We start from the raw sequence: 22,241 nt of genomic DNA on the forward strand, positions 1-22,241 counted from the left end.
CAGAATTATATTTAATGTAGAAGTAAGAAACTTTAACATTAGGCTAAGCTAGTAATTCATAGTCAAGTCTTGGCAGCTTGATGTAGTACCCTACAGAGAAGCGCATGCTCTAGATGTACATTAACTTGCTTTTCCTCCAAGGAATATCTAGAAATAAATAGATACACACATAGCATTGTTGTATTTTGTCTGTAGTGTTACTGATATTTTGAATTTGAATCCAGATATATACCATATTTAGATGCCATTAAAGGAGTGTACCACTTGTAATCTTAGTAGCTGGATGTATGCACTGAAGTAAGATAGCATGGCTTTTCTTTTAAAACAAAGAAAATTTTAGCATGGGTGTTCCTGAAGTTAGTTAATTCACCGTACTAAGTTCTGAAGAAAAAAAGGTTCAGTTGAACATAACGATAAGCCACATACGCAACAATTTTAGCTTTGTTCAGGAGCTTGTTTTTTCATGACTTACTTGATGCGCATTGTCCTTTTTCATCGACAAGTCTCTCATGATTTCAGGTATGTTCATCATGGAGGATGATCGTTTTGGTAGTACTTCCACTAGTACATTTTTCCTAGATATTACAGAAGATGGAGAACAAATATTTTACGACAGACCTGGGCCTTCAAAGGAGAAAGACCGTAGTCCTTTTCCCTTTTTTTCATCAAGCAGAATTGTGAAAAATCGCATTCTAAACTCTCTTACTCTACCTAATAAAAAACACAGAAGTAGCAGTGATCCAAAAGGAGGAAAGCTGACATCATCTGACAGTAAATCAAGCCTGAGGCGAAATCGTACCGTAACAGAGCCTTCCTTAGACTTTCCTTCTGGAGAGGAATTCAACCCTGTTTTCAGAGTTCCAAAAATTCAGACTTTACCAACAGAAACTTCCATGTGCTTACTTCCAACAAAAGAGGATACTGATAGTACCCCAAGTATTGGAGAAAATGATTTGAAGCTGCCGAAAGGTCTTGGAAATGAAATTCACCGAGAAAACACAAGCAGAGAAAGGCTAATAGGGGATGGTACTACACAAACACATTTCAAGAGTCGTAGTTTAAGTTTTAATACGGATACAACAACAAGTGGCATAAGTTCAATGAGTTCTAGCCCTTCAAGGGAGACTGTAGGTGTGGACAGTACAAATGTAGACACTGACTGTGGAAGTTTGAGTACTGTGGTAAGCACAAAAACAGTTAAACCTAGTCACTGTTCGACACCACAGTCTAACCATCTGCCTCTCTCAAAATCAAACTCTGTGTCTCTGGTACCACCGGGGTCTTCTCATACACTTCCTCGGAGAGCCCAGTCTCTTAAAGCTCCTTCTCTTGCTACAATAAAAAGTCTTGCTGACTATAATTTCAGCTACACAAGTTCTCGAGATGCCTTTGGTTATGCTACACTAAAACGCTTACAGCAACAGAGGATGCATCCTTCACTGTCTCATTCAGAAGCTTTAGCATCTCCAGCAAAGGACGTGCTTTTTACTGACACTATTACCATGAAGTCTGGCAGCCTGGATTCTCGGCTAACCCCAAGCCGGTAAGAAATTATTCTGTATTTATTCTTTCTTCAAAGCTAGGAGAGCAATTGAGTAAGAAATGTGTTGTTCTGATATTTTTTCCAAAGTCATCTGAAAGTGACAGTTGCTACAGCATCCTTTAGCATACTTCAGTGCTGATATTAGGAGTGCAATAAGCTAATGAGAAGTTTTATATTTGTAAGTGCTCTGAGGGAAGCCCAACTTTCACAGCTGTCTCACTCTTTTAAATGCTGTTGGTAACAAAGGAGTTTTCTTCCATCATTCTTGTTTTCTGTTTGACTGTCATGATTCAAATGCAATTACATGACTTGTTTGAAGTTGCAGTTGCGTAACATTGCCTATGCAGTCAGAGCTGTATTTCAGAAGATAATTTTCTTAATGTCACTTGGTAAGGTTTTAGGACAGCATGTCCTGCCAATACAACATACTCAAGTTCATTGTGACATTGAAGCCAGAGGTGAAATACTGTTGCCACTGATGTTCGTGTGCAGAACAGAGGAAAGATTTTACTCATTGGGCTTGTTTTTAGACTGCAATGTTATCTCCTTTGTTTTTGGATGATATTAGATGTTCTGAAAACGAATTGGTTATATAAGATATCTAACTCATAATATTGACACTGTTTCCAACAGCTACAGTCAGTGCTTAACAACTTTCTGCTTCTCAAATTTTTGTCCTTTAAGATCTGTTTTAACTAATGGGTTGGATTTTCAAGTAATCATTGGAAGGAAAAATACACGTTCTATCATTTACCTTTCCTAAACATCCTTTCTCACAGGAATGAAATGGGGGAAGTTACATTAGTCACCTCCTGATTGCACAGAATTGCAATTGCATTCCACACAACCAGCTGTGTGTAAATTACATCTGCTTGTTACTGTTAATTTTCGTCTTGATTAAGAATAATATTAATATGTTGATATTTTCAGAAGATTCTGCATAAATGTCATAGAAGGGTTTTGTTACCTTTGATCAGTTAAGTTAGAAGTAAACTGAGTATGATTCTGAGGATGATTCAGTAGTTAAGATGTGCCATCCTGGCAAACAGAAAGTGCTGTTCTTTGCTCTGTTACTGGCATCCTGTGTAAAATAGGAACAAGTCAGTGCAGTATCAGTGGCTTAACAAATTCTGTTGTTGCTGTAGTCATGCTGCACCATTCCTTGCATTCATGCATTTGATCTGCAAAGTGAGCCTTGCTGAGGTGGACTTCCATCTTGAGACTCGGCATGTAATGTAATACTTAACAGTATTCCTAACATAGAACTGCAGTGATTGAAGTGCTCATCTAAGAAAGTTGAAAACTAGAGTGGCATATTATGAAAGGTTGTTGGATTGTCTTGGTTACTGATATAATTGATTAGAGAGGTTGGTCTATTCAATTTCTGCATATGTTACTGCTTCCAGTTAAATAAACTGTCCTGAACTGCTCTTTAAGTAAAATGGGAAGAGATATTCTGTGCTGTTTGTCTTCCAAGGCCAAGAAGCAGTCATCTGACTTTGGTGATCTTTTTAGCTGGTCGGTTCTGTCAAAAGGTCGACAAGCTTATTTCTTTAGCCTCGCAAAATAATGTATACAAATTTTCCACCTCAATCTTTAAAGACAAATAAGAAATATTAAGGTGTTTATCTCAACTCCTGCTGTGCTCTCCTGCTAGTACCTACATGCACGATTTGCCAGGATAAGCGAAGGCAAATAATTACAGTTTATACTTTTTTGTAATTTTAAACTGAAAGCAATTATAGAACATTTTATTATGAAATAAAATCTGCAATTGTTAACTAATCTGGGTTTTCAAGTATGGCTTGAGACTTAGTGCAGTTCTGCCACTACTGTATTTAGCATTTGTAAGAATTTGTCAGTAGTTGTCAGTATAGGAAGAGTAGCAATGTCCTCATAGTCTTTCATTCACTTGGCCATTGCATAAACTTCACGTGATCAAAACACAGTGGTTTGTTTTGATTTCAGTGTAAATTTGTTACAATCTTACAATCCTTACCAGCTCAGTTGTCCACCTAAACAACAGCAACAACCAAAGACCTACAACAATTACAGGAAATAATTTCCAGGACAGAAAGTCCGTTTCAAAAAATCAAATGTTCACGACACACTAGCTCCTGATGTGTAATAATCTGCAGCAATCTAAGAAAAACTGTTCCTGAGAAATGTGTGTCTTTTGATGTTCAGAACACATTGCCACGCTTGAAGCTTCTTACTCCTGAAGCTCTTACCTCAAAAGTCTCTCCGCCACTCTTGGCTATGTTTGAATGATAAATAGCATTGGGTTTTATTTTCATACCAGGTCTCCTGAATCAAGCTGTGCTCGTGTGGACAATTTCTTGATCACTACACACAATCTCTTTCAGTCTAATGTAGTAACGTATGTGTGTTAAATAAGGCATTGATTCTGGTGAACAAACACAGTTTTTCTGATTATGCTGTGATACCGTTACGATGTTACACCATCAGGCAAATCAGCACCTCATGGATGCTCACTGACTGGAATGGGAAGAGAATCAAGTAAAAGTGCAAGAAGTTCAGGGATAAGTTAAAGACAGTGCACAGATAAAGCAGAAGCCCTAGTGTAAGCAAAGCACAATGAGGAATTTATTGACCCCTTCCCATCAGCAGGTGGGTGTTCAGCCACTGCCGGGACAGCAGGGCTCCACGCGTGCAGCAGCTGTCACAAATATGAATGCTATCACTCCAAACATTCCCTCAGCCTTTTTTCCTTTTTCTTTCCTTCAGCTTTTATTGCTCAGCATGACATTGTATGGTATGGAACATCTGTTTGCCTTGTTTAGTCAGCTATTCTGGTTCTGTTCCGTTCCAGCACCCTGCATTGCCCCAGCCCCTTGCTGGCAGGGCAGGGTGAGAAGCTGTCCTTGGCTCTGCTCAGCAGCAACTGAAACATTGATGTTTTCATCAAATGTCCAAAGCACTTAACTCTACACAAGCCAAAACCATGGCAGCAATGTGATCCTTTTTACGGCTCTGCATAGTAATTGGCAGTTTTTTTAGTACTTGTATCTTCTTAACCTTTTCTGTTTTTTTTTACGTAAACCTAAATACGACTTTCTAGGTGTGGATTTTTTTTTTTCCTTTTATTTCGTTTTGAGGAAGAACAGTGATGAAAGAATGAAGCAGTCTTGTCGTAGTAGATAAGCTCTTGTGCAGTTACTGTGGAATAGGAGGTTTTATTCCATTGTGTAGGCAGTCTGCTTTTGCTTGATTTGAAGAAAGCATTTATAGGTTTATAATTTCAATTAAATGAAATAAAATAGAATTTTATAAATAAAATGACAGGTGGCCAAATGAGATTTTCATCTTCAAGACTAATAGCAGCACTAGGGCATGTTCTCCAACCTCTCATCTCCCATCTCATTTTTCCAACCTATTTCTCTCTTCCTCAGATTGCTCGTCACAGTCAGCACTGCTCACTGTGTAGCTTCACATTTGTTCTTTGTATTCATCAGTTGAGCAAATTCTTCTTCCACACGAAGATGTCCTTGGAGTATAGAAAGTGTTCCATCTCTGGTTCCTAGCAGGTCCAGGCTTTGCATTTGCAGTAATCTGCCTGAGATTTGAATTTGTGAATAATCATTGTGTCTGTACATTTTGTGTACAGAATACTCAAATATGTACTCAAATATGAGACTTCTAGCAGTTTAAAAGCTGAAATCTGCACTGATTTGTGTCTGGGCTGTATATTTTCAGACTTAAGTTGAATAAAACTTGTGCTTTTATAGCGTTGGCAGCCAATTAAGCGGAAGCTTTATCCAACTATTTTTCAAGTCCATGTCCTAGGGCTTCGAAAGAGATCACAAATTTTTCCCTATGAACTGCAAAGGAAGGCACGGTGACAGTATGCAGAACAGAAACAAATATGTAGTTACAGGAGAAACAAGCTCTGGATTCTACAAAGGAAAAATTAGGGTAGTCTTTGTGACTGCAGCCCTTCTTATTTGTAATGTGCAAGGATGACAGATTTACTAAGACTGCAATTTGTTTATTGTTACAGATTCATGAAAGCTTTAAGTTATGCTTCGTTAGATAAGGAAGATTTATTAAGTCCTATTAACCAAAACACACTTCAGCGTTCTTCCTCTGTTCGTTCCATGGTTTCTAATGCTACGTATGGAAGCTCTGATGATTACATTGGCCTTGCTCTCCCAGTGGATATCAATGAAATATTTCAGGTATGTATGTGATGCTATAAATGGGTTCATTTGCATTTCTTAATGAAAGGTAGTGAATTGTTACATTTGCATCAGAGCACAGTAGATCTACAGAAAGGAGGCAAACAGTATGTTGCACATCCAAGGAATGTATTATGGAAATATTCAAGACTGACTTGGATATCTGTGCCTGCAACCTGCTGTAGGGAAACTGCTTTGGTGGGGGATTGGACTTGATATGTAAAGGTCCTTTCCAACTCCTTTGATTCTGTGGTTGTCTCTGTGTCTTGCCAGTTGCCTTCTATCTGTTTAGTTAAAACACATTGCAGTGTAACATACTGATAACTCACATAGTTTAATAATCAGTTATGTAATTATCAAAGAGGATATGATCTACGTCAAACATTAATCTGTGGCTTTCTTACCTTTAATTTACTTAGTCTTTGCATTTAAGACCTCGTTCCTTTACCAGAAATAACTAAAGCAAAGGCATGATATCCTGTACTACTTTTCTGTTCTCCTTTGTGTGATTGCTTTGTTTTTCTTTTCTTCATGATCTTTATGGTATATCTGTGCTGCTTCACTTCTTCTCGTTCATCTCTACATCTCACAGGCCATCACTATGTATTTTCCACTTAGTGATTCTTTATAAGCCTTTGTGTTTATTCAGAATCTGTTTTCTTGCTTTCATTGGCTTGACTTTAGTACTCTTATTAGGTCTTTCTGTTGTAGTTATCTTCACAAAATCTGTTCTTCTTTGGGTATAAAATTGTTCAACTGTGCAAAATTTGATTGTTTCTGGAATGTTCCAGGTAAAAGAGACTCCATATTTCCAGAAGAAAACTACACCTCCATTTGATGACCATGGAGCAAGAGTTTTTGCACCTGAGGCAGGAGGTATGTTTTTTCTCTTTTATAACTTCCTGTTTTTGTTTTTATTTATGTTGGTTGGGTTTAATTGTTTGGTTTTTTGTCTGTTTACAGAAAAGGTTATTATTAGTTGTTGAGCTTTGACAGCTATGTTCTGGATTTTAGGATAGTAGATGATTAATTCTTTTTTTTTTTTTTTTGATCCACAACAAAAAAAGGTAGTGTAATTTCAGCATGAACTACATCCACCAGTTCATTGTAATGTGATGAACTAATGCTAGCTGTTGATGGGTTGTGAGAGTGCATTTAAAAAAGAAAACTATTCAAGCTTACATATATGTGTGTGTGTATAAAATATATATATATTTAAGCTAATGTTTATATATATATAAAAACAATATTTATATATATATAAATGCTATGTGGAAATTTTACTCTTAACATACGAGTTTATAGGAGCTAATAAATGCAGTAGGTGTTTATTTCAGAAGTAAATTGTATCTTTCTGTGATGTTTCTGTAACAGTTGATCATTGGAGGTGATGGGACATGGTACAAAAGAATTGCCAGTGCTTTACAAATGCCTGACTTGTTCTGAAAAGCACTTTCAAGAGCAATTGCAAGTCTGTAGGCATCAATATGTGGTGTTGGTTTTTTTTGTTTGTTTTGTTTAGTTTCAGTAGGACAGTTCAAAACATAGATACTGGTTCCAGAGTAGTGTAGTATAGCTGTTGTCTTGTATCTCAATTACTGGAACCTTATTACAGGCACTTGAGGAGACAGATAAACACATCCTACTTACTCCTTGTCTTTCATGATTGTAATGTAATGTATAACTCTGATTTTCCTGAAGGAATGTTGCAGTGGTTTGCTAAGTTGCAGTATACTTGGTTTATAACTTACTTGTTGATATATTCTATCCAACGAATAGCTTTAAAGACTTTGTCCTTTTCCTTCAGTAAGTTTAGTTTCTTTATGTCGAGCAAGGTTCTTAAAATGGTTTCTATTTTCATTTGTGAATATACAGCGTATACTTTGGATATATTGTATTAATCTTGTTGGATGTTATGAAAATTTGTAACATATTGGTGTTAGGTTGTTAGTTTTCTCTATCGATGTACTTTTTGGAATTAACTGCATGCCTTGTGTATGTTTAGAGATTTAATTCAGTCCTTTGCAATACTGTGTTATGTTTGGTAAGGTGCGGCTGAAGCTTGATGTTTATTTCTAGAATTTTAACAGATTTTAGGAGTTTAAAATAATAAAATAAAAACTAAAAAATTATTACCTCCTCCCCTAGCTTTAGAATAAGAAATTTAATTAAAATTGTGTTGTATTAACTGATGGTCTTGTTGTACTGGTTTTTACTTGCTTATCTACAGGTCTTCCATCAGGCACTAGTGACTCTGTCAAAAGTCCTTTTCAGATGCTCCGACAGCAGATCAGTCTCACAGAAATAATGAATACCAGCCGTTCAGATGCCTCTCAGTTTTTAGAAAATACAGAGGATACTGGATTACAGGAGCACACAGATGAGAACTGCCTTTATTGTGTCTGCATTCAAATTTTGGGTTATCAGCCTAATAACAAAGTAAACTCTTCATATAATCGTACAGGTCTGTATTCCTTATGGGGATGTGTGATAAAACTGAATGAGAATGCTGGATTTTATTCATTTTTAAGTCATGGGTCTTTAGTTTTTTTCTTATTGAAATTAATTCTTACTAATAAACTTCTTATGCAGTTAATGGTATTTCTGTGGACATTGGTCTTCTCAATTTCTAGGGACCTTAGTCTGACAAGTTGTTTGCATGCTTTTTAGATATCTCTAAAAGCTTTTTGAACATGTAAAAGATTTTAAAACATTTTGAACGTAATTTGTCCAAAATTCAGCACCCAATTTCCAACTTATTTTTTTATGCTGGCAGTTACCATACTAAGTGTGTTGGGGGATTGTATATTGAACATTGAAAAGAATCAGGTGAGGAAAAACATGAGTAACAAAGATGCAACATTTTGTTTCTGTCAGATTTCTCAGACATTCCATATACTGACTGGTGTGGGCAAACCATACACAATCACTTAGATGTGCATTCCTCCAAATTTTCTGGAATTTCAGGCTGTAGTGATGCAGTATCCCACGGTTCAGCCAGCAGCACCAAGAGTACAGAGCTTGTACTAGGTGAGTTTGAAAGCTTAGTATTATTAGAAGCTATAGCTCTTACAGTATTTTAAGTACTGTGGAATTTTTTTTTTCGTACTGGAATGAAATTATGTCTGTTATTTAAAATAAACCACTTTTGGATGACTTTATCAACAAGGTAGCTGCATTGTACATTATGATGTCAGATAGGAAAATGTACGTGAAAATTCTGCTTTGATTGTATGGAATTTTGCAGTTAAACATCTCTGTATCTTACATTGTGATCAGGTTGACTTTTTTGTTCTTTTTAACATAATGCTGTAGAAAAAAAGTAAAAGATCTTTAAAGGAAGTACAGATTTTCTTTGAAGAGAGACATTTCAGTTTTTTATTCACTTTCTATTTTGAATTAATGTAGCTTCTTAGTACTATCTCACCCAGCAGCATGCTTTAATAATAGATGCAGTGCTGCAGTTGAGTCTGTGTTTAGTTTCCAGTTTTTCCAGTTGTCTCTCCGTATTTTTGAAATGCTAGTATACCTTTAAAAAGAGCTTCCTGAAAAAATGTATTTAAGTTTTAACGAGTATTCAAGAGCATTGAAAATATATATGGAAGTGTTTGTATGTGTGTGTGCATGTACGTGTACGGAATTTCAGAACAGGCTTACGTGATGTAAAATTAGCACAATCAAAGTGCTTACTTGCTAATTGATTCGTTTGTTTTTTTTCAGGAGTAAAATCAATCCCAGATGATACGCCAGTGTGCAGAATACTTCTCCGGAAAGAGGTCTTACGTTTAGTAATCAATTTGAGTAGTTCAGTGGGAACTAAGGGCCATGAAACTGGACTCCTGACGTAAGTTAAATACACTTCAGATGTTTTATCGACATTCAGTTGTTTATATTCTGTTTATATTGTTTATGTCTGGTGAAATTTGATCTTATTTCTTAAGATAGCATCTTCTTAAAATAGCATCAAGCAAAAACTGTTATGGTGGACTGGAGATAGCTGAACATTGTGTAAAGGCTAAGCAAAGAATTTACCTTCTAGTATTTTTTGCTCTGTTTTTGTCTTTCTCTTCGCATTCTTCTTCAAATCACTAATCCAACAGTATAGAATTACAGAATCATTATGGTTGGAAAAGGCCTCTATGATCATCCAGTCCAGCCACCAGTCCATCACTGCTGTGCACACTGAACTATGTCCCCAAGTACCATGTCTACATGCTTCTTGAATAGTGGCTCCACCACTTCCCTCAGCAGTCTCTTCCAGTGTATTACCACTCTTTACAGAGAAGATTTTTTTCCTAGTGTACAAACTGAGCCTGCCCTGATGTATCTCATCCTGTCAGCAATTACCTGGGAGAGCAGGATAATTCTCATCTTGCTGCAACCTCCTCCGAGCCTCCTGTTCTCCATACTATAACAATCCCAATTTCCTCAGCCACTTCTCAAAAGATTTGTGCTCCAGACCAATCATCAGCTTCATTTCCCTTCCTCTGGACACAGTCCAGGCCTTGATGTCTGTCCCGTAGTGAGGAGCCCAGAACTGAACACAGCCTCATCAGTGCTGAGTACAGAGAGAATGATGTTTCACTGTATACTCATTTTGTCTTTAATCTTTAAAAAAAAAAAAAAAAAGATAGTTGCTGTGTTTATTTTTTACAATCTGAGTTATGTAGTCAAAATGGCAAAAATAACTAATTGAGAAACACAAATTTGCTTGAAGGAAGAGTGCAATTACTGGTGTTAATTCATATTCAAAAGTCGTGGTAAAAATATAGAATATAAATACAGAGACTAAACACTGTGATAGAAACTAGGCTTCTGGACTGCTGATGTTGAAAACAGGCATGCAGCTGCTAAAAGAAAATTCGGTAGTGGTCTTCCTATTTATAAGATACACATTATATTTTCTGTATTTACTTTTTTACAGCAATACTTGTGAATGCCTCTGCAGTTCTTTTTCAGTATCTGTTGTAGAGACTTGGTAATCTTATATATCAATTCTGAAAGATGTATAGAATATTCTATTTCATCTTTTTAATGCAAGTTTCTTCCAATTCTATAAGACATGATGCTGTCTGATCTGATTTGTCTTTGTCCATCAGATCCAGAATTTGTAATACCTATTACTGAATAGTTCTTGTTCATTAATTATGAAACTCAAGATTTAATTGTACAGTTTTAAAGAACATTATGGAAACCTTCTCTCAGTATTTGTAAAAAACTGTGTTTGTTTGTTTGTTTCTTGCTGTTAATCAGAATTAAGGAGAAGTATCCTCAAGCATTTGATGACATATGCCTGTATTCTGAGGTGTCCTACTTGTTAGCACATTGTACATTTCGACTCCCATCCAGAAGGTTCATTCAGGAGTTGTTTCAAGATGTGCAGTTCTTACAGGTAAGAGGAAGGTTCAGATGGTTGGAAGGAACCAAAATGTGTGGGGTGTAGGTTTCATTACACTGAATAATAAATGCTTCCAGGTATTTTTATTAAAAACAATTTTGCAATGTCTTTTGCAATTCTTGTAAAATCTGTAATGACATTAATACTTCACCTGACTTCTTCTTCCAGATGCATGAAGAGGCAGAGGCTATTTTAGCAACACCAACAAAGCAGCCAGTAACTGATGTATCAGCTGAATCCTGACCTCTGTCTCACAAAGTTAATTGTATACAGGCTTCCTGGAATTCTCGGACATCCTCCAATTGAGCGGATAATAAAGTTTGGAGCATCATCTTTTAGACTGTTCCAGAAGCTACTGGTACCTGAAGAACGAACTGAAAAACCTTTTCTTCCTCAACCAATTACTGCCCTAGTCTATGGAGTCCCTTGGGGATTTATTAAACATTATGTAGTTCTAATAATAGTAATTATCAGTATATGCAAGAGCCGAGCACTGAACACCTCCACAAGTTTTCATTTCATTTTTTACCTTAAATTTAAAAAAAAAAAAAAAAAAAAGAACAACACACAGAGACACCTATGATTGACTTCTAATTCTGTTCTGGAGAAGCAGAATTATGCCTTGCTTTTTTTTTTTTTTTTCCTTCTTCTTTCTATTATAAAACCCCAGGAGTTGGATGAGGGTGCATTCCGTTGCCAGCAATGGGGAGCTGTGCTGTGATTGTGGACAGCAGGGGATAAATGTTAGATCTTTTCTGTTGATTTTTGTACTGTTTATAACACTACTTGGGGGGTTTGTAACTTCAGACAGAAAGAAAAGCCTCTGAATCTGAGGTTCCTTTAAGTTATTTTAATGTTACTGTAGTTGTAAGTCATTTTATTAGCAATCTCTCCATTTTCATTACATTTACATACATGTATCTTATCTGAACCATTTAAGGATTTTCACTACAGTTTGATTTAAAAATAGCAAATCATTTAAAGTTAAAATGCTGAAGTCAAATTGTTTTCCCTGAATGATACGCATGCGTTTGCAGTTTCTATGCTCATGCTCATAGTGTGTGAATGTTGGTCTTATTCTTAACTAAAAACCTTTAATAGGCATGATTTGTATCAGATAAATGAATATTGTATGAACTAGACTTGAAGACATTTAATCATTGCTGCTTTTGTGAGAAGGCATATGAGCAGTTTTCCAAATTCCATGAGAACAGCCTTTTATAAAAACGAAGGTTTGATTGAGTTTTCAGTGGATGAGCAGTCAAGCATCAGACAGTGCTAATAATTGTAGTGAAAAGCCTTAAGTACCAAACTTTGAAGCAACAGAACTTAAAATTTTATATTGGTATTTGAGACTTGTGAAAGTTATATGATACAGTGACTGTTAATGAGGAAAACACATGCCTCTATCAAACTGGTGAAGTTTCTAAAGTAAAAAGTGCAATCCTAATGGAGAAGAAAAATGTAGGAGTCCCATCACTTTTATAATGCATCTAAAAAGTCAGAAGCCTTCATACAAGGGTAATATAAATATATGCAAATGTGTATATATACAGTAGCATGGCCACCTTTGTTAGAATGACTGTAATAGAAGGGGTTACCCTTTGATTTTGATATAGGTGAATAATTCAGCTGGACTGTACTAAGTAGAACGTATTTTTATCCATTCACTTTTACCATTTTTATAATTATCAGATTAATACTTAAGTGAAGATAAGTGAAATTTATAAGATAAGTGATACTCATAACCATATTCTTACTAGCTATGCTACTGGGGGTTTCAGTAAGTTGTCTCGTGAGCAGTAGAACATGAATCCTAATGACATTTTAAAATTTACTTGCTTTTATTGAAGACTTCATCTTGCTGCATAAGCACTGCTTTGCAGATATCACTTCACTGAGTTCTTATATGCACTGTGTACCATCAGGATCTCATAAAGCAGATCTGTAAGTTGCTGCTCATAGCCAAGTCTAGTTCCTAAGATTCTTCTCGTGAGTTCCCACTGAAAGAAGGGGCAAATCTCCAGATTCAAATATTTGGTAGTCAGTGACAGAAATAATGTATCAGTGTCAAGAAATGTTTTGAAATATTCTGAAAACATACCACACCAGTGATGGACTTCTCTGGTTGTAAGAAATCTTCTGTAAAACCAAAATGCCAACCACAGTAGACCAAATAGTGGTGTAAACTCCAAAGGAAGTAATGTAATTTTCCCAAAAATGGGGCTGGTGTATCTTACACAGTAGTTTCAAACACTACCTCAGTTAGGCTAGAGTACAAGAGATTTGTTTTAGCAACTAGATGGGGTTACATCAAACAACTCCATGTATTTTTTTTTTTTTTTTTTCAGTTAAAGCAAAATAAACAAGTTTTATCACCTGTATTTAAATAAAACACACGTGTTCATTTGTTACCAGCTTAATACATAGCACTTAAAGTAGAAAGCGCAATAGAAAGGCCTCTGATTATAGAAAAAGGTAAGCAAAGCAATGTCAGGATACTTTTGAAAGATTTAGAATCTTAAATTTCCTAATATACTTGCTTGTAATGGGGATCCAAGACTACAGAAACTTGATGTCTGTATTATTGCTGCAAATTTAGTTAAAATGATTTTTTCTAAAAGTGTGTGTGTCAGTAGATTTCAACAAGTAAGCATAAAGGTTGTAAAGTCTGTACATAACATACATTTCTAGAATTAATTTACATTAAGCTCATACTAGTGTTTCGTTTTAATTGGCAAATGAAGGGATACTGATACCTAGTTATAAACTGTGAATTTCTAATTCTAGCAGTTGCTTTTTTTGTTTGTTTGTTTGTTTTAAATATCCCTTTTAAAGTTCTTATTTTGGGGCTTTGTTTGCATCATGATGAAACTTCAAAAGAAAGCTGTGGTAAATTAAAAAAAAAAAAAAAAAAAAAAGGTGTGTGTATATAACATAATAAAAAAACCTTCTGTTTTTCCTAGAAGGGGTAGGAAGGGAAGCTGACAGACCCACTCATGGGTGGAATACAGTCAAACAAATGGTAAAGCAGCGCTCATTGACACAGATTCAGTTTGCTGTGGCAAAGGAAACTCGTGACTGCTGAAGTGTGCTCACATGGGAAATACTCAGAACAGGTCTGAGGTGGAAGCCTTCGTGGGAGGGAGAGCCTGACTATGAAACCATGGCAATGTAGCCTTCTGAATTATCTGACTCACTTTCTTGGTCATCTTTGGTAGCCAGTGAAAAGGGAGAGCCCTTTTCAAAGGGCAGAGATGTAATTCCAGGGCTCTGAGTTATTTCCTGCTGCTCTGCACTGCACAGGGAGGAGGAGGAAGCTTTTGATGCCTGAAATTCAGGGATGCTGAATGCTTCCAGCTGTGTGGTTGTCTCTTGGAGCTGTAGATAGTCAGGCTTTGAGGTACTCTAAGCTTGTATGCTGGACCCTTGGCGTGTTGTGCTGGTGACAGATGCTTTTCCTTATCTGGCAGCTCTTATTTGACCTGACATATAGGCCCCAAGTTTTTCCCCACAAGAAAAAATAGCCTGTAGTTCAGGGTGCAGAGGTTGGCACACTGAGGTGAACTGCCCTTAGAAACATCTTAAAAGGTAGTAGCAACAGTACTGGACATTTTCTTGTCATTTTGAAATGCATGTTGTGTCTTGAATGAGAGTTGTAATCTGCACTGAGAAGCCGAAGAAACGTATGGCGCTCTCACTGCTTCGCAGTGAAGATAGCTATGTGAGAAACATTTCAAAAACAATAGGCAATTGAATCCCAGTGAGAAATCAAAGAGTAGTTGCTGCTTCCTAATCTGTGCGCTTGTCTTGATGGCTGGCGATTTGGCCTTCAGGAAGGTTACATTAACTTGTGAGCATGAGCTCAAGCTGAGGAATCACGGTGAAATTCTTGCCATGCTTTGGATCTGCTGGCCTCCTGCTGTGCAGAAGTGCTGTTACTGGGGGTTCTGTGTGGAGGCAGCTGGAAGCCAGTGCTGAACATTCTTTCTGTTACACTTTGTTATCATGTTCTTATTAAAGGTATACAAGGTGAGGACAGCACCAGTCCTTTGGGAACATGGTAGAAACACTGTTTCTATCTTGGTCAAAGCTCCCGTCTCCCTGTTGTGGTTCGTCTCGTTTGGCTTAATTTGGTTCTGGTTTGCTGGACAGTTATTTTCATTGGCTTTTGTATGTTCAGTAAAGAATGTGGATTTTCTTAGGGCTATTTTTGTGACGTAGACAGATAGTAATGCCACAGCATGCAGAAATTGCACATTTTGTTTAAATTGCTTTGTAAAACACAGTATTTAATTTGAGAAATGTAATTTATGCCATAAAAGTGTAACATGCCATTTTGCCACAGAGTAGGTTGTTTCATCACAAGATGCAATATCTTAGGGAGTAAAGGTAGACATTTTATAGGCTTAATTAAAACATTGTTCCAGTACTGGGCTGTCAGCATCCCTAAAACTGCATTAGAGGAGATGATGTAAATTAATCATTCTGAGGAGGGAAGGGATCAAGGAAAATCTCTACACTTACTCTCCCTGCCCCATGTTGTCTTTATTTAGTAATACGCTGCTACATATTTGGAGGTTCTAGTGTTTGTAGGTCACTGAACAGACATTGAAATCTGATTTATATTGTATACCTGTAACATAGAAAGAAAAAGTATTTATATATTTTCCGTAAGAATATTGCATTGAGCTGTGTATAATTTAAACAGAGGCTTGTCCCAAAATGGTGTTGCCCACCTTGATTTTTGTGGTTTTTTCTTTTTCTTTTTTCTTTTTTTTTTTTTTTTTTTTTTTTTTTTTTTTTTTTTTTTTTTTTTTGTATAGTGTGTACAGTTCATGTCTATGGGCATTAAAAGCCTCCTGAAGCATAATCTTATCAAAGGGATGCATTGTTAATAAAATGTACTTAAACTTCTCATAGTTGTTCTGGTCTCATATGTACCTCTCAATGCTAGAAATGGATTAGAATTTTATTTATATTTGTACGTTACTAATTAACTAGAACAAGCTGAAGCTTTCCAAATAAACATTTTTTGTCAAAGTATATTTTACATTAGTACTTTGTAAGATGTCCTGTAAAAACAGAAGGGGACTCCTTAGTATTTTATACACCGTTTTTATTTTAAAAGTTTATAGTACTGATACTGAGAATTAGTCACTTTCCACTATGTGATGTTTGTACAATTCAAGTGTTATCATTTCAACAGCAGATGTGAAAGCTGAATTATGAACAAGAAATAAATCTTTCCGTTTTGAACTCATTCAGCCATTATTAATACAAGACAGATGTCTTAGAGGGAAGGGGAAAAAAAAAAAGAGGCATTTACATGCCTCTCTATCCCCGTGTGAGAAGTACTTTTCTAGTGCCCTCGCTATACCCTTCCACCTACACAAAAACCTTGTTCTCCTTGGAACAGTCTGTTCCTGCGTTTTGTGAAACTATCGGCCCGCAGACAGGCAGAAGAACTAACCTCTCAGGCTGCCAGGCAGGCCTGTACCTGCTGGTAAGCTGTTCTCTCGCTTCCAAATGACAGAATGCTTTCATTGGAAAGACCATGTGAACCACCTTTGCTGGAGCTGAGATGGGAGCTCCGGAGCGGCCCAAGTACCTCACCCACCGTCAGGAGGGCAGCACCAGCTGCATGACCTCCACCCATGGTATCCCTGCCACTTTGTGCTCAGCTGCTGCAGCCAAGCCCCAGCAACAGCAGCTCAGAAGTATGAAATAACACCTCATCAGAGCCCCCCCCTCTGCCATAATGAACCTGCACCATATCAAATATTAATACGTGATTAATACGTGGTTTGTGGGACAATCTCGACTTTTTCAGTGAGTCCTATATGAGAATTCCTTGGATACCTACTCTTGATTTTAGTCAGCCTTTCAAGTTTTCTTTAAATAAGCCTTTTTTTAAAATGAAGGATACAATCTTTGTGCTTCCTTACAAACATTTTTGAAAATCAAAGATGACCAAGTTCACCTCAGTATGCTGTTCAAATACTCAGTTATCACAAAGTCATAGTGCTCAATTCATGTATCTACAAATGCTGCAAGCTAAAATGTGCTAGTACAAAATCAATGTCTTTGTGAGTTTCAAAATGACAGCCAGCAGGCCCTTCCTTCATTGCTAGCTGGAGGAAGATTATTTTTTTTGACATGCAAACAACAGTATCTGAAGATCTAGCTGATAGCCTGAACATCTTCTATGCAAAGGGGATTAATATAACTAACTGCATCTGACTCGTGTCTGCTTACATAGTTGTCTGGAGTTTGCAAGGAGTAATGCCAAAAATGGCACTACGAGAGTGTTGCTAACTCCTCCACAAAGAGCTGCCCTGATGGGAAGATGGTTCCCACTGCATGTTACAGGCTGCAAAACATTGGCCTGCAAATTCTAAAGCCAGTAACTTCTGATCAAAAGATAGCATGCAGCATTTCACTACAAAAGCCTTGAACTAGTCACCAACGTACAGCTTTGCAGGGATAACAGGAGGGGGACATCTGGGCTTGTGAAAGCCTGTATCAGAAAGAGAAGTTGCTGTGCCTTCAGAAATTCGTGTTTGCATTTTAAAACACAACCAATCGACAGACTCAGTCAAAGAGCCTCCTTCCAATGCAGTGCACATCTGTTTGTGATATGTATCTCAGATTGCTCTTCCTGCCAGCTGCTTCTCCAGGTGATGAGGTAGAAGCATTCAGAATATTGAGGTAGTACTGTGGCTGGTACAGCACTGCTGACACTTCTCCCTTGCTGGTTTCTAGTGTCTCTGGTGTTTCATAGGGATTGGTTTCAACTGCAATTTGAGAAGAATAAGCAAAATTTTCAAACCAAGTGTAAGTATGAGGTGTAGGTGTGGATGGAAAGTTTCTCTCTTCATTTTTGTTATGATAAACTGAGGAAGGATTCTGATCATCAATCTTATCTTCTGTTGGCGTTGAAGACATCAGGCTCCGTGGAGGTAATTTTCTGGCCTCAGCCTTATTATCCAGTGCTAGGGTGTCAGGAATGCAGTCACTTAGCTTTAGTACTTTCTCAGTACCAATCTACAGGAGAAGCATCAAACACAAAAAAGTGCTCAGTGGAAGAATTCAAAAGTAAAGAGTGATTAATTTAAATGCTTGTAAAATTATCAATTTTTTGAGTTTGGATTAAATGAACAGAAATTAATGAAAAATACAAAATGTTTGATGAAAGCTGGATTTTATGTGAAATTCACAGAGTATCTCTGATACAAAAGGACACAGCATTGGAACAGGCCGTCCAGGGAAGTGGTGGAGTCCCCATTGCTGGAGGTATTTTAAGGGACAGTGGATATGGCAGTAAGGGCCATATCCACTCAATCCTTTACATGTTCACTTGGGTTGGAGGGAACCTTAAAGCCCAGCTAGGGGCAGGGGTTAGCACCCACTAGAACAGTCTTCCCAGGACCCCATCCAACTTGGCCTTGAGTGCCTCCATCCACAGCTTTTCTGAGCAACACATGCCAGTCCTTTACTACCCTCTGAATAATGAATCTCCTCCAAACTTTTAATCAGTCTCCCTTCATTTAGTTTAAAACCAGTCCTCCTTGCTCTATCCTATCATACTGCATAGAAAGTGAGCCTCCACCTTTCTTATAAGCTCTCTTAAAGCACTGAAGTCCACGATGAGGTCTCCCATGAGCCTCCTCCAGCCTGAGCAATCCCAGCTCCCTCAGTCTATCTTCAGAGGGGAGGTGCTCCAGCCCTACGATCATTTCCGTGGCCTTTCTCTGGACCTCCTCCATCAGCTCCATGTCTTTCTTGTGCTGGGATCCCCAGGACTGGCATCAACAAAGCAGAGCAGAGGGGGGCAATCAGCTCCCTTGCTCTGCTGACAACTGCTCTTGATGTGGCTCCTTTGCAAATGGCACTAAGGCAGCAGCTTATGCTGCTTTATAGGACACACAGGGGAAGCTTAGGGCCTTTAACCGATTCTTTCCCCACCACCAGACCTGGCAGAGTCCCATGCATCCTCCCAGGAATCATTACGTAGATCACACTCTTTCCTACGCATGACAGCATAAGGGATGCATGCAGCCAAGGGATGGGTGGATACAGCAGTAGGCTGCTTCAAAGTGCACCATCCCACAGTATTTTCTGTTATGTTCAGATAGCACTGCTTTTTGAAAAGTAATGCTGGAAGAAGCACTCCAAAAAATTCCACTTGGTGTATAATTTTACTTTCACTTTTAGCTGTATCTAGCTATCACTAAGTTTTCCATGAAACGGGGATATTAATTTGCATTCATTTCTGCATGCGAGTGTCACTCATGTTAAATGTAGCTAACACTAGAAAATATTTACTAATCAAGAAGGGAAAAATAAAAAGTACTAGATTTCAAGTGATCTTACTTTAAACTCTTTGAATGATAGCACTTTGCTCTTGTTAGGACTAGGTATCACAGGACAACAGCAATCCTTCACCCTGGAAACAAGAAAGCAAAACAAGTGATGTTTCTTTGTTCTCTCATCAAAGCATATTCTGCCAACCGAAGCAACACTAGATGTGTAGAGAAACAGCTGGAAATGATGAGTGTCTCAGAAATGCTGCAAGCCAAATACTTACAGCATCTACACAGATGGACAGTCAAAGAAAAAATGAACAAGGCTTTGTAACAGGCTGGAAGCAACAAAAAGCAGCTGTGGTTTGTGAGTTACACTACTTGCATTCTCTGGCTGCAAGAAGAAAATGCATTATAGCTTACCACTTCATCTTCCAGAGGCACACAGCCACTATTAGTGAAGGAACTACCACAAGCAGGACTAGAAGGTACAGCATGTCTGCTGTAAAAGAAAAATACTTCAAAATTATTTTGTTTACAACTTCTCATTTGTTTAATATAGCCTCAGAATCTGCAACAGAAACACAACCAAGTCCATGCACGATATGAGCCAGTAACTCAGCAGTGAAATTGCCTGTGATTGTAAGATATTTTGGCTCTAAGTTCTGGGATATAGCTGTATGTTTTTGGATATCGATTACCAAAACTGAAATATTGCTAGGTTCCTTTGTTTTGCCCTCACATTAACTTCTTAACTGTAAGCATACATTTCCAAAAGCTAAAAGTGTAGGAATCTTACTTAGCAACTACTGGTTTCAGATTTCCTTACAGATCCCCAGAGGCAACATATTTTTTCAGTGAGACAAAGCCGACATAAACTCTGTACCTTCAATATGGTAAGACCGTATCAGGACAGACACTGCCAGTGTTCTTGCTCTCCTAGGTTTTATGCAGATTAAGGATCTCGGTATTTTCACTTCTGGGTATAGTACATAGCCTTAGACTATTTCTCACAAATAATTCAGACTGCTACACGTAGGCCCTGACAAAGAACAAGTGTCCTCTGAAAACTTCCCCTAGCTGCTGCCCTCTTGCCCTGTGCCAGCCAGATTTGTGTCTCTACTACAAACCACAGCAGGAAATAAATAGTCACATTACATTCTCCTTCTTAGCTTTCCTAGGATAATTATGTCAGTACAAATGTCTGTGCCTAAAGCAGGAGCATGGAAGATAGAACAAAGGTGCAGGATGCAGAACTGCCTCTCATTGGGTACCATGAGCATTTGGGCCCTTTATTTAGTTAGTATAAAGCATGAAGTGTCCTTGCATAACGAACACTTCACCCTTTCCTCCCCCTTCACCCTTATCCCAGGCAAATGTTTCAAAACGAGACATTCCCAACTTGGATCACAAATCTCTCAACTGAGATTGATGAATTGTATTTTCAAGGAACAGAACTAGAGGCAGGTGATTTCATGTTCTGCTTTGGAGATCAAATCTACCCCATTAGTGAACTGCAGTGTTCAAAGAACCCTCTGTTACTGACTTAGGAAAGAGACAGCTTGACAATGGGTTTAAGGACTAGTAAGTAAAGGAATCATAATTAGAAATTCAAAAGTCCATACAGAAGTTCTCTTTTTGCATACTGGTATTTAGTTTCTCCTGTATTATAATATGAATTAAATCCAAATAAAATTCTTCAGTGATCTACCAAACTGGACTCCCTAGGCCTGCAAATCTGCATGAATTATTATACTTCCCAGAAGGATATGCTATGCCTGTGGAATTCTTTTCATTCTAAAATAAAAACACAGCCACTTAAAAAATATCATATTGGTATACATATTTCGTTTTCAGAATTAAGTGTTTTCCCTTGAGAAAGGAAGATTATTCTAGCACCCTCCCACCCTTCTGTGGGCAGAAACATTTCTCATTCCCAGTACTCACAGTCATGTGGTGTATCTATGTATCTGAAGTTAATAATGGGAGTTTCTCCTCCACCCGTATACGCTTTAATGGCTAGCTTGTATTTCGTGTTTGACGTCAGGTGTTTCACTGTGTATGTTTTTTCCTCTGGGTTTTCAATTGTGAACTTACATACAACTGAACCACCTAGAATGAAACGTTACAAATCAATGTAGCTAAACCACTGAAATAACAGAACATTTGCAGTTCCCCTTCTTTGTAATCTGCACACTTTCTTCTGAGAAAAATGATGCATCCTGACTCACTGCCACTGTGCTGTGCTCACATCCCTTCTAGCTGGACTCTGACAGCATAGTCTGTCTTGCAGTAGGCCTTCTGATGACTTGCTGTCAAGAAATACAAGAAATCCCTATACTTCCATTTCCTCTGACTAGAATTTGATTTGGTGTTTCGCCATTTTCTTCAGAGTTCTGTTGCTTTTAAGCTTAGATCAAATTCTTTCAAGTTAATTGGAAGCAAGACATCTCTATCCCAAAATTATACTCTGTCTATTGTGCAACTCCCAGACCCCAGGGAGAGAAGGGTTAGCTTGTTTCTCATGTTCCCAGTCACACCTCCTATCTGCTAGCTCATGCAACTGGAAAGTAGCATTTTTTAACCACTCTAAGTTTAACCGGGATTACTTGCAGAACTGTGGCTCTTCAGTGCTTAATTTAAGCGTTGATTAATTTAAGATGACTGAAACATCTAATAATTTTCCTTCAGTTCAGCCTATGTTTTTCATCCTGGTGATAACCTAATAGGGAGAGAGATCTGAGAGAAAACATGACTCACCTGGAAGAAGAGATAAGGAAAAAAAATAACCTTGA

General features: G+C 37.6%; 2 protein-coding genes across 7 annotated transcripts in view; one reads left to right on the plus strand and one right to left on the minus strand.

Annotated features, from left to right (window-relative positions):
• RICTOR (RPTOR independent companion of MTOR complex 2) overlaps window positions 1-14,061 on the plus strand; it is an 83,796-nt gene extending 69,735 nt beyond the window's left edge. Inside the window, exons 31-38 of the mRNA XM_042825547.1 lie at window positions 520-1,543; window positions 5,565-5,742; window positions 6,534-6,618; window positions 7,973-8,206; window positions 8,620-8,772; window positions 9,463-9,586; window positions 10,996-11,134; window positions 11,309-14,061. Of these exons, the coding sequence (XP_042681481.1) occupies window positions 520-1,543; window positions 5,565-5,742; window positions 6,534-6,618; window positions 7,973-8,206; window positions 8,620-8,772; window positions 9,463-9,586; window positions 10,996-11,134; window positions 11,309-11,383 (2,012 nt within the window). The 3' untranslated portion in view covers window positions 11,384-14,061. The remainder of the gene's footprint in view (window positions 1-519; window positions 1,544-5,564; window positions 5,743-6,533; window positions 6,619-7,972; window positions 8,207-8,619; window positions 8,773-9,462; window positions 9,587-10,995; window positions 11,135-11,308) is intronic.
• Window positions 14,062-16,242: 2,181 nt separating this feature from the next.
• OSMR (oncostatin M receptor) overlaps window positions 16,243-22,241 on the minus strand; it is a 32,948-nt gene continuing 26,949 nt past the window's right edge. For 5 of the 6 annotated variants that reach the window (XM_042825549.1, XM_042825552.1, XM_042825548.1 and 2 more), the window contains 4 exons: window positions 21,394-21,558; window positions 19,870-19,948; window positions 19,517-19,589; window positions 16,243-18,187 (listed from right to left, as the gene is read on the minus strand). In XM_042825549.1, the coding sequence (XP_042681483.1) occupies window positions 17,735-18,187; window positions 19,517-19,589; window positions 19,870-19,948; window positions 21,394-21,558 (770 nt within the window). In that variant the 3' untranslated portion in view covers window positions 16,243-17,734. The remainder of the gene's footprint in view (window positions 18,188-19,516; window positions 19,590-19,869; window positions 19,949-21,393; window positions 21,559-22,241) is intronic. The other variant, XM_042825553.1, reaches the window with a different exon arrangement.

The sequence above is a fragment of the Centrocercus urophasianus genome, unplaced genomic scaffold (genome assembly GCF_019232065.1).
Source record: "Centrocercus urophasianus isolate 14NV4802_14NV808 unplaced genomic scaffold, USGS_Curo_1.0 seq_25, whole genome shotgun sequence".
NCBI lineage: Eukaryota > Metazoa > Chordata > Aves > Galliformes > Phasianidae > Centrocercus > Centrocercus urophasianus.